Source organism: Plectropomus leopardus, chromosome 18, assembly GCF_008729295.1.
Source record: "Plectropomus leopardus isolate mb chromosome 18, YSFRI_Pleo_2.0, whole genome shotgun sequence".
NCBI classification, from domain to species: domain Eukaryota; kingdom Metazoa; phylum Chordata; class Actinopteri; order Perciformes; family Serranidae; genus Plectropomus; species Plectropomus leopardus.
Window position 1 is genome coordinate 12,256,344 of NC_056480.1, and position 12,231 is coordinate 12,268,574.

At 38.7% G+C, this 12,231-nt stretch overlaps 1 protein-coding gene across 3 annotated transcripts in view; it reads right to left on the reverse strand.

Annotated features, from left to right (window-relative positions):
- phf14 (PHD finger protein 14) overlaps positions 1 to 12,231 on the reverse strand; it is a 71,552-nt gene that overhangs the window by 26,369 nt on the left and 32,952 nt on the right. For 2 of the 3 annotated variants that reach the window (XM_042506374.1, XM_042506373.1), the window contains exons 15-16: positions 10,570 to 10,632; positions 9,088 to 9,209 (exon numbers count right to left, since the gene is read on the reverse strand). In XM_042506374.1, coding sequence (XP_042362308.1) covers positions 9,088 to 9,209; positions 10,570 to 10,632 — 185 coding nt within the window. Of the gene's footprint in view, positions 1 to 3,706; positions 6,009 to 9,087; positions 9,210 to 10,569; positions 10,633 to 12,231 lie in introns of those variants that run through there. The other variant, XM_042506375.1, reaches the window with a different exon arrangement.

Here is a 12,231-nt window from a genome sequence, read left to right on the forward strand (position 1 = left end):
TGTGCCCTCACCTCTGTGGGAGAAACTCGAGCCTTGTAGCGTCTGACTCGGCCAGAAACTCAGTCTCTACTCCATTGGTACCTTGATACGGAAATTCCACTAGAACAGCTTGTAGCCAACTGCAACTCCATTAAACAAGTCTATGATGAGGTAATCAATAAAGATATAAGGCACCCATAGGGCTTTGTGGCTTGTGTTGAGTGTGTAATGATTAAAAAATGGGGTAGGAGGCAACACAGTGCAGTTTAAAGAGGATAAGACAGAAAGCAGTTAGGGAGGAGGAAAGGGAAGAGCGTGTACCTCAGGAAGCATTGGAGCGGACCCACACTGTGGCGGAATCAGTGGGATAAAGAGACGGGGGAAGAAGCAGGGGAGTAATAGATTTTAGCTGCTTGGCCACACTTCCCACACAGCCCCAGTCCCAGCTCTTGTGTTTTCTGTTTTAATAGGGGGGAAAAAGGGTGAAGTCAGCAAAAACAAAATGCCGCCATTAAATCATCTCCCCGGATCCGGTGTCAGAGCAGTAATGGGAAACGCACTCATCATCGGAAAGGTTACTGCTTTCCAGAAACCTCCTTGCTAGCTTTTCTCTTTTTTGCCCCTCCCCTTCCCTGCGCCTCTTGGCCCCAGTCTCATCCCCTAACCAGAAACCAGCTGTAGCAGAGCTGATCTCTGGTTTGCCGGCTGGTGTTTGGTCCCCGAAGACCACGGGGTCGAGGATGAGGGATTGGGGCAGCTACAGTTCACCACGGTGAGTTGGTTCCATCGCTCGGAGATGCCACGTTGAAAACCAAAATGTGTCTCTTTTTGTGTTCTCCTACAGTTGTTGAAAGAACAAAGGCTGTTCATTCACCTTCATATAAAGTCCCTTTTGTTGTAGGATGTAGCAAATTTTTATGTAGGCTTTTCATCAATTGGAGACGTCAATGTCGGCTTTTTTCTCTGTCAAAAACTGACTAGCAGTGAAGTATTTCAAGAACTACTTACAATTTAATAACTAGAATTACTACCTCTGTGTTGTATGAATCCGCCAGCTAGTCAAGTTGCAGTCTGCATCCATCTCTGTCAAGACTCATAGAGGTACTGAGTGTATTTTCTGGTGAAGAGGAAGTTGACACAATATTGACTTGCACAATTTCAGTGAAAAATAATATATGCATAGCTGTCTTCATAAAGAGATAACTTCTCACAGAAGAGTAGAGGACTCACATGATGCAACAACAATCACCTGAAACTCAAGATCAGCAAAACTAACAAACTTGTGGTGGACTACCAGAAGAAAAGGAAGTTGAAGCCATGACAGTAGAAAATGCTTCAAATATGGATGTTGTTACAAAGAAGTTACAATATCTAAAATGCGGATGCTTCACAAACATCTTCAATCCAGCAGCACAGACAATCTTTGCAATCAGTACAGTTTCAAGACGGGCACCCAAGATTAGTGTCACCAATTCAGTATCTGCCCAAATGTCTCCCCTTCTGTTCCTGAGCTATGGAAATCCCTCAAGGGGCTCCTGGGATACTGGGCTCACGAGAATGGGACGTTTGTATAGACAACCCAATAAACACAACGCCTCCAACCATGACTGCTGCCAACGCAGAGGTATTAAAAGTTTCCAGCACAAGATCCACTTATGTCTAGTTCACACTACATGCCTTTAGCCCTGATTTTCTGCTCGCCGACGGTTTTAGAGCACCCAAAATGACCCAGATCAAAGGCAAATTGGCATTTCCTCGGCAGTTACCTCACAAGTCTGCTATGTATCACAGATGCATCACAGAGTGGGTTTCCATTACAGATTTTCGCAAAAATTAAGAAATATTTTCAAAATATCGATAAAACACAATATCAAGATGTTTGCGTTTCCACTGAGGGATATAATGCGACTTCTCTCGCTATGTTATGTGATAACATTCCAAAAAGGCATTGTGATGAATGTCCAAAACATTGCCAGGTTTATTTCTATTGCAGCCACTCAATAAAGTCAGCCTAATTTTGCCTTAATTCCTTTGTCTCGTATAAGAGTTAAAATTTTTTTACACATATACCATGTCATGTTTTGTAGAATGTCTTGTGATTTTGTTGTACTTTTTCTTCTTCTTTGGGTTTAATAGCAGTTGGCATAAAGTTGCATTACCGCCACCCAGTGATGCACATCGTATGAGCCACATAAGCGAAAAAACGTAAAAACTTTTTTGCAATAAACAGGAGTTTTTTCGAAATTGACATGTTTCTATTAGGTGTGTTTTGTATTTGCAATTTCAATTTGAGAGTTAATGGAAACCTGCCTACAAATGTCTTGCATGCGCATCTGGACCAGGTGGCATGCTACAGCCAGTAAACACAAGACACGGCTCTCCAGGTTGTGTGTTTGTATTTGAGAGGAAAAGAGAGAAGTTGACAGAGAAAGGGGTAGTAGGTGTAAGGTGGACTACTGAATGCAATGTTTCTGTATGTTACAATCCTAATTACTTACTCAGTGTTACTACACTGCTTTGTCACTTTTTTAGTTTGGTGTTTTCTAGAAATTAGGCATTCCTCCTCAGGAAAGATTTAATAGTGTTTGACCCCCATCACCATAATTGTCTGATAGAAGCCACAAAATCCAAGTGCCAGACTCAAAAGAAATGCACTGAACACAATGATGAGCCATGAGGAACCATTTTCATTCTAGACACTCCTTTGTATGCTTCTCTCATGCCAATCTAAGCCCAGTTTGCCAACTTGAGACACAGATACGTCATGAACTAAGTGACAAACTGCCTTGAAATCTGCTGAGCACATTCATGCTGAAGCGATGAATTCTTTTGTCTTCAATGGCCACTGTTTTTGACTTTTATACTTTTATACTAAATTTAATCAGTGCAACTCAATTGTGACATACATGAAGCAGTTTCGATGATTAAATAATCATTATACATAATACACATAGGGCTGGGCAATATGGAGAAAATCAAATATCACAGTATTTTTAACCAAAGACCTAGATATCTTTGAACAATATTTGTTCTACTCATGATGCTTTCAAAAAATATTTACACAATAAGATTTTGATATCTTATCATCGGCAATGTGGATTTAATGACTAAGTGGGGAAAGGCAAACAACAGAACAGCTAGAACAGTCTAAAAATTGCATCACTATTCTGTAATGCAGCCTTTAAAGCCAGGAAAAAACAACACTGAGGATATTATGATATCCAAAATCTAAAATGACATCTTGTGTCATATCAAGATATTTAGAAAATATTGAAATGTTGCCCAGGCCTAATTATACAACTGGGTGGCCAGATTTAAGGTCTCAGGCTCGATATGGTCTTAGGTCTATTGCAAATGTGAGAACTTGGATTTTTCTGTATGTTTGGACATGAAATGGCCAAAAGTAAAGGTCAAGATGTTAACAATCTGCAGCTGCAACACTTTGAACTTACAGTTTTTACCATGAAAAACAACATAAAAATACATAGATCAAACCTCCTCAGTGACTGCAGTGAGACAATCCAGCAGATCAGCTTTAGACTCTGCATGTGGTTTAGAGGGAATATTTCGTCTAAGCCACCACCCCCCCAAGAAGGCCACTTCCCAGGTGATAAATCACAGATGACAGAGGGCATTACACGCACAAACGGACTGCCGCTGCCGCACCTTTAGAACAATTAATTAGCTGGCTGACACTCATTTATCACTGCGGCAATAAGGTGAAAAAGTCAAGAGTTTATTAAAGCTCCGCTTAATTTTCAAGAGCTATAGGCCAGAGGCTGAGACACTTCACATACACAACAGCAGCAACATTCACATTCTTACTTCATACAGTATCACAGTAAAACAGTACACAGTTGATCAGAAATATTCCCTTAAATGCATGGATGTAAACGAACGTAAACAAATGTTTGGCAATTAAAAAAAACATGGAAGTCGCTTTAAGTCAAAAATCAGAGTTCAACTCTGTTCACAACACAAGCTTATGGTATATAATCAAGTATACAGGCACAAAAAAGTATGTTTGGCCTCTTCAATAAATACTGTACACATTGTCACACTACATAGCTACCTGGCATTCAAATTCTACAAGACCACATCACGTATTTTCAGTTTTAAATTACTGTACAGGTCTGGCTAAATAGATATAGACATGCATTTTAAAACTGAGACGGAGCATGAGTGATGGGAAAGGACTGGTCAGGAGTCAGCAAGTCATTCTGCACCAAGATCTCATCTCTAAAGACAAACCCAGTTTGGTGTTGTTTCTGGACACACCCCAGAGAAGCAAAAAAAGCAGTGAACTGCAAGGGTCTGACTGCTCCCAAAAGCATGCATATAGGGCTCCGTACAGGCAACAGAGTGACATATGAGGGCAGAATGTGACACTTGTCTTGAGCCCTGACAGAGCAGCAAGCAGCTGTTGTTTTGACAGCATTGACTACGGGCCACCAGGGACATGGAGACAAAGCTGGGCTTCTTTCTGAGGATGTGTCAGTTTAACTGTCACTTCAAGATATGGAGACAGAGGAAAACTTCTAAATGCCTAAAGACACTTGGACTAATATTTAAGTGCTATTACCACTAACTACACTAGTTTGTTTCTACTACAGATGCTTAACAGTAGCATGTATTCATTGCTACGCTTGATACACCAGGAACAGTTGGCTTTTCGATACACAACACTGACTTTTCTTAATACTTCTGGTCCTCTATTTACTTAGAAAACACAATACAACATTCAAGTCTGGGAAGTCAAGTTTCAAGTGTGTCTGAAAGTGTGTCTGTGTGTCTGAAAGTGTGTCTGAAATTGAGCAAATTCACATTGAAAAACTCAGGGTGATTGGGTGGCAGATGACTTCATAAAATAAAACTGCTTGATACTGATGAGAAGTTGTATTGGGAGGTCAACAGTGCAGAACACCATCCTGGTAACAACAAAAAAAAGTGTTGATCCAAAATAACTACATGCTGGATGCAGGTGAGCACTTAAGAGGCATAGAGAGGAATTGTTTGGGATAGCGTCCTAAGTCAGAGGATGCACAAATCAACTGAGTGCAGCCGGTTTCTGTCTGTTATAAAACTTAAAGTGTTTTTACTGTGCCTCTACACTGTGAGCAACACGATCAACATAAAGCCAAGAGTCTTCCACTTCCACATTTCTGACAGAGTGAAGCTCAGCTGCCATGTGAGCACTCAAGAAGCATGTTGGCTTTGGACGAAGTTATTGCACTCAACAGCCAGATTTGAACCCAATCTTTAAGATCTCATGAAATGGGTGTTTTTTAGAAAGCTGCTTCTATGTGGAAAACAGTCCATCTTCAGTGGTTCATCAGTTGGTATTCTGTTATCATCAAAACAGTAAGAAGCTTGCCTTTCTGTCCGTCCTATAAAAACAAACTGATTTACGCTCCATAGCTGATACTTACTGTCTTATGTTCTATTTCTAAATGAACTACATCACATAAAGGAAGTAATGATACCATGTCATGGGATCTGTAAAGACACTCTGAGTAAATGTCTTACAAATTAAAATTTGGGGCAGTCGAGTCCATCAGTAGGTTTGATGGTAAACATTTCAGTCATTTTTGACTTGTTTGTTTAATTCTTCCTGTGTAATGCTGCCTAATAAACATGAATACTTGATTAAAACTTAGTAGATGCAGACAATTGCATAGATGCAACCTCAGCCACAATTGGTCACAAAAAGAATCAACCAAGTTACTCATGGTGTGAAAAAGCAGTGAAGTGTTTGACATTGACCAAACAAACTCTGACTCCAACAACACCTCAGTATTCAGGGTCCATGTCTAAGAATCAGACAGTTCTGCTCAATTTTTCGTTGGACAGTTGTTGGTCCAGTTTGGATCAGAGGGTGGTTGCGGGATGGTGTGAAGGTCTCGTTCTTCAGCCTGACTCGAGCGCCATTCTTCAAACACTTCAATTTGCCTCTCTCTGTCTCTAAGCCAACGGTCATCTGTCCCGAGTTTTTATGGGAGGTGAGGTGGCTGCCCCGGCTCTCTCACAACCTGTGCAATGCAAAGATAGAAAGAGTCAGGGCAGCACACCTCACACCCCGTCCAGCATCCCTCACAACTTAAACGCTGCCTCAAGAGCACGACAAATGCAACACTAACACCTTGGTATTGAAGTGTTGAGCTTTTACTTTGTCTGTATCTATGACACTGCTCTTACCAAGGACAAAGCAGCATTTTTAAAAAGCAGTACAAGATCACTACATCGAAGTAAATTATTAATTTTCAAATTTTATGCCACTTTGGCTTTTTATTAATGCTTTTGGTCGACACATAATGGTCTGCAAAGTAGTGTCAAATATAGTCTTAAATAATAAGGATGGATTAAAAAAAGGAAAAAAAAGGCGAGTTGCTGACAAGACAAGCAGTAAAATATCGGGGGTATGGTGGGTGGTGAAATGACCTACCTTAAATTGTAAATTCAGCACACTGCACATTTTGGCAGCACTATTTCCACCAGGACAAAAGAATCATGTCGTAGTCACCACTCTGCTGTGGAATTTCTTTTTTTACAGGGATACATAATGATTCAAATTGCATCTACTTTGCTGTTTTGTCTATCACTGTTGAGAAATAAAAAAAAATCAATAGAATGCAATGCTTCTTGACCATGCTTGACATAACATTATCCTCTAAATTTTGCTTTTGTATTCTGTTCTTGTATTTGTATATGTTCTGTCCATGTAAGCTTTTGTTCCGTATTTTGTATTCTCTATTTTGTATTTGTATGTTTTCTTTTTGCCTTTCAGGTAAAGCGTCTTTGAGTACTTAGAAAAGCGCTATAAAAGTCCTATCTATTATTATTATTATGGCTATTATTATTAATAATAAAAACCCACAGAAAAAGGGAGGGCTTTAGAGATGTAATCATTATTTCATCATCTAATTACCTGTTTGTGGTATAAATTTGTCAGAAAATAGTAAACATTTCCGTAGAGCCCGTCTTCACAAAATGTTGAGCATATTTCATTAAAAAAGACAAATGATCATACGATGATCAAAGCAGTTTCAGAGGAATTTTCTGCTGGTTGAGGAACTGTATCAACTTGCCTCTTGTCGCTGCCTCTTGACCAGGTTGCCATTATAAATGAGACTTGGTTCTCAAATGACAAATCTGTTTAAATAAAGGTTAAAAAACAGCTCTAGATGGATTAAATGAATTTCTGGGAAGTTAAACGTCCGTGCAGAAATTGCTGAGTTTCACTGACACCAGTTAAACAGCAATTGAAAAGCAGCAAAGTACAGTCCAGACCTGTGGATTAGGTAGTGAGTGGCCATAGTTTATCTATATAAAAAAAAACACCAGAGTGGTGAGTATGGCAAGATTCTGTTATTGTAGTAAATTAATGAGTGAAACAGCATATACATTACTCTGAATCTGAATTTATCAAGACAACAAGTGAAGATGGAGGAAGTACTGAGTTTATCTCAACAGCGAATTCAAGCAGAAGCAGATCAGTTAATGAGGGAGATGATATTAAGATAATGAAATATGACTTAAAACAAGACCAATTCCTGTCTTCATTACAAGTGGGTTTTAAATAAAAGCTTCCAGCCACTATTTTAGACTATACAGTTAAGCAACTGGTAGAGTGAAAAAAGATGAGGGGAGTGTCACACTTGAAGGACAAGGCAATGTTTCAAAATACCAATACAAAATGTGTTAGGCAGTTAGAGTTGTGACAAGCCAGTGAAAATGGAAAGACAATATGAAACATATAAAGGGAATTCAACTGGAAACTGAGAGGCAAGGCGAAAAAACAAAAACAAAAATTGCACCCAATGTTGGCACTTAAATTTATCTCCCACGAACGGGATATTATCTCCTACTACAGCACAGTATCCTCTAATCTTCGTCTTTACTTATCACTCTTGTGTTTTATGACTGTTCAGCACTTTGGTAAGCTGTGTCTGCTTTTAAATATTCTTTAATAGAATATAGAAAGAGATAGAAAAATATATTATCTCCTACATACTGGATAATATCTGCTGCATAGGAGATATTTTTTCCTACATACCTGATTATAGCTCCTACATATGACATATTGTCTCCTAAGTACAGGAAAATCCTACAAATGAGACATTATCTCCTACATATGGGATAATATCTCCTATGTATGAGATTAAATCTTTTATGTACAAGATAATATTGTCTAAGTAGGAAATATTATTATTAATATTATATTATTAGGGCAGGCTTAATTTGGTTTCTTTGAGAGTGAGAAGCCATGCAGAATCACTCTATGATACAAAAGGCATTGACAGCTCAGCAAAATGCAGCAAAAAAAAAAAGGGTTTTACCCTCCCAGTTAGGTAACTGGGCCATGCCATAATGCCATAATGTTCATTAAACATAAAACATTTATGTAGAGATCTCACAGTTTCATGTTTTACAGTAGACACTTGTAATTAATGAAAAAGAGCCTAATATCTAATGAGAGGAAATGAAAAATTAAGTTTTATTACTATCTCATATGTAGGAGACAATATACAAAGGACATCTACGTATGTGATAATATATCCTACTAAGGAGATCAAGTTAGATTTTGGCTAAAATTGCCTGCAATTCTTTTCCACCTTGGCTCTCAGGGCTTCCATAGACTTCTGGTCTGATGAAACGGAGAAATGTTTTATGTAAGAGATTCATCACATGACGATGTTCTGACAAGGTGCCTGCTGTGATCCACTTTTTGATTTTCTCACAGAATTCCAATGTCAAAGAGAAATCCTGGCTATTAGATGCCTGACACCTGAAATCCCAGGAAAGGAGCAGAATAAATTGTGCTATTCATTACACCTTAATGAACTGTGCAAATGTATGTGGCAGGTCAATACAGGGGGCCTATGGAGAAGATACCCTCAGCCCCCTAATTCTGCGGAGCCCAGGCGGCCAGAGCCTAATGAAGACTGAACTTTAATCATCAGGAGGATATGGCTGCCTCACGAGACCCCTACCCCTCCCCACACAACCACACATACACACACACACACACACACACACGCACACAGAGCATGTCTAATAACCCTACCCCTCAGCTTCCTCCATGAGCTGCACACACACACATTCCCTCACCTCACGAGGTTTTCGTTGTCGCCTGGTCCTTTGCAGGTTGTACACTCAGTCCTCGTGTCGTCAGCTTTGGGTTTTTTCTGCATTGCAGACTGGCGTTGTCGGCGTTCCCGAGGCAGTGGTTCCTATGGAAACACGGCTGATTAGAATCAAGAGCTGTATGGACACTTGTTGGTCATTGGGATGTTTAAAACGAATGAAATCTTAAACTGAGGAAGGATGGTGAATACACAAGAGAAACATTTTTTGAATACAATTAAAAGTGATTTAAGATTAGACTGATGCGTATTCTTCACAGGTGACATTTCTGGACTTCCAGTTGTGTAAAACAATTTAATCTTTAGACCTTTCTGATGGTTTTTGTTTCTAGGAAAAACAATAGACAATCCACATCAAAATTACCATAGGCAACACAAATGTATCAGTTTCCTTGGGTCAAATCTGAGGAGTAAGGAAGTGTTTGACTTATGGTTTTATTTTGAGAGTGAGATGAGAAGAGCTACATCAAACTTATATCTGTATTTACAAGCTGGAGTCAGGATGTGGTTAACCTACAGCATAAAGACCTGAATCAGAGTGAAACAGCTGGCATGACTTTAAAAAAGCTAACATGGCTTTGTTCAAAATTTAAAACATGCCACAAAATCTAAAGTTAACAAATTTGCACACTGTACCCAATTTGTTAAACCTCTCCACAAACAGAAATATAAAACCATCGATTCATGGTTTTAGATTAGGTACTTGTTAAAACTTTTTCTTGATGACCAACAGTGTGTCCTTCTGCCCCGTACAGTCAAGAGTGCAGATGGTACAAAGCAACAACAAAAGGAATTGTCAATCAAAAACACCAAACATTTGAATTGTATGTCTTCCTTTGCTACATTGATTTAACACTAGCTGCTGGTTGGAAAAAGTAAGACATCACTTCAAATTATGGAAACTTCTGATGGGCATTTCCCATTGTTTTCGACATTTGTTAAACTAAATGATATATAAAAGAATCATAATTAATAGAGGATTAATGAATTCAAGAAAATTAGTGATAGGTCTCCTGCTGACTGAGTAGAATATTCTTAAATCAATTTATTACCATAGAGTTGTAAAAGTAATGTTTCTCTTGAACGTTTTTTTTCTCTTTGAAGTTTACTCTTGCCAGCGTGATCAAGCCTCCTACTGTCCATATAAATGCTGGATTGAAATCCATACTGTGAAGAGGGTTACCATTAAGATGTCAGTGGTAGATGAAATCCATTAACTGATATTTTATTTTTAATAAAACTGACAATACTGGCAAATATAAGCAAGAGAATAAGATGATAGAGGACAAATAACCCTGAATTATTAAAGAAACTAAAGGGGCCAAAAAAGCAAATATAAGTGAAGATTAAGAGCAGACAAAGTGGTTCATAAAGAACATAAATATGTCTTATGCATGTAGACTAGAACAACAGCAGTAGTTTTCTGTAGCAGAATGAAGAGACAAACCTCAATTTTATCTTCTCTTTCTTCACAGATGGGAACCCTCTTCCTCTTTTGCCCTCTGGTTCTCTGCAGAACAAAAACATTTAACTTTTAAGCTATGTTCAAAAATACAATGAACATTTCCATTCAACTTTCTTCTGAGTAAAAAAAATCAGGGTGAGAGTATCATTTCCTGACTAACATCTCTGTAAACAGCTTTCTAACAAAGTTTTGGCTATTTTACATAAAAGACTTTGGCATTATTGTTTTGATCTTTGCTTTTCATGAGTGACAAACTGCTGTGGAGGAAAAAAAGAAGTAATTGAGAGCTTTGCCAATGACGCTTTCACTGACCCACAAAAACTGAGAGTGATTTTAGAGAGAGGACACAGAATGATTCAAAGAGACAAATACGCATATAAAAGATGAAAAAAAAGACCCCCCCATTGAAGGCAGCCTGACTTAACAGCGATACTGGCTACCAACTTCCATGGGTAGTCACGCAGTGGCATTAAACGTGACTGCCGAACATGCCAAGACACCAATGTATTTCTATGGAAGCTCAACAAGGCTGAATGAACGTCTAGCAACTTTCCCATCTATAACACAGGTCTGAAGTGTACTTTCACCTCGAAGGAGGCTGGAGAGAGCATGAAAGGAAATAAAAATCAAACATTCCCTTCTTGTTGCTAGCAAGTGAGCATTGGAGCTGCTGGGGAGGCTTTAAAAGGGGAAGAAAAATCGACAACATATTTAAACAGATTGTGAAAACAATCCCATCTGTCGCCTTTGGCTCGCCACCACTCGCCAGATGGAGCACTTATCATTAAGAATGCTAACTGCAAGAATGCTGCCAATTGGCTTCTACAAACCTTCACTATTTCTCCTGCGACTACACCACCAAACAATGGCCTGACATTATTTAGTTATATCTGCATAGTGTCTGTAAAGTAATCTATAAGGCCAGGCAGAGCAGGGTGCAGTTCAGTAGCTGGTTCAGCTAAAAAACACTCAGCCGCACAGCACAGCTAATCTCAGGCTCTGCTCAGGTGAGGAAATTAAAACTGCAGGCAGTTTATAAGTCCCAGGCAAAATCAATCTTTTAATTAAGTACATCAGTGCATCTTTAACAAGCATGAATCATTTCACACAGGATTAGAGAAATTAACAGAGCATAGGAAGTGGTAGTAACTAGATATATTAACTTAATTCTCATAATTTCCAACTGATTAATGGCATATGTTCATATTGGAGGTTTTAATGTTAGCACTGCGGTTGGTAGCAGGCAGCAGTAAATCATGTCCCATTAGGAAGGAGCATTTTATTGCAACCTTCAGTTAGCCTCTCGAACCCTGAATTCCCCTTTAAAACTCCCCTTAATTAGCTCTAGGGTTTGAAAATGCCTTTATCATTGCATCAAATAAATGCAGGGCAATCTCTGGTGTTTTATTTTTGAATAATATTAACTGGATTGGAATTTGCATTTTTGGATATTGATTGCTAGTTAGCCTTTCAGCATCAGTTTTGGACGCTTAGGGACAGCATATCAATTTACGCTTGTTACATGAATTGTGTCTTTTCAAAACAAACCTACACTTTCAAAAGCTAATGTACAGTTTTCACTCGTTAAATGTGTAAAGTCTATGTTGAAAATAAACTTAAAACACTGGTAAAAACATCATGGTT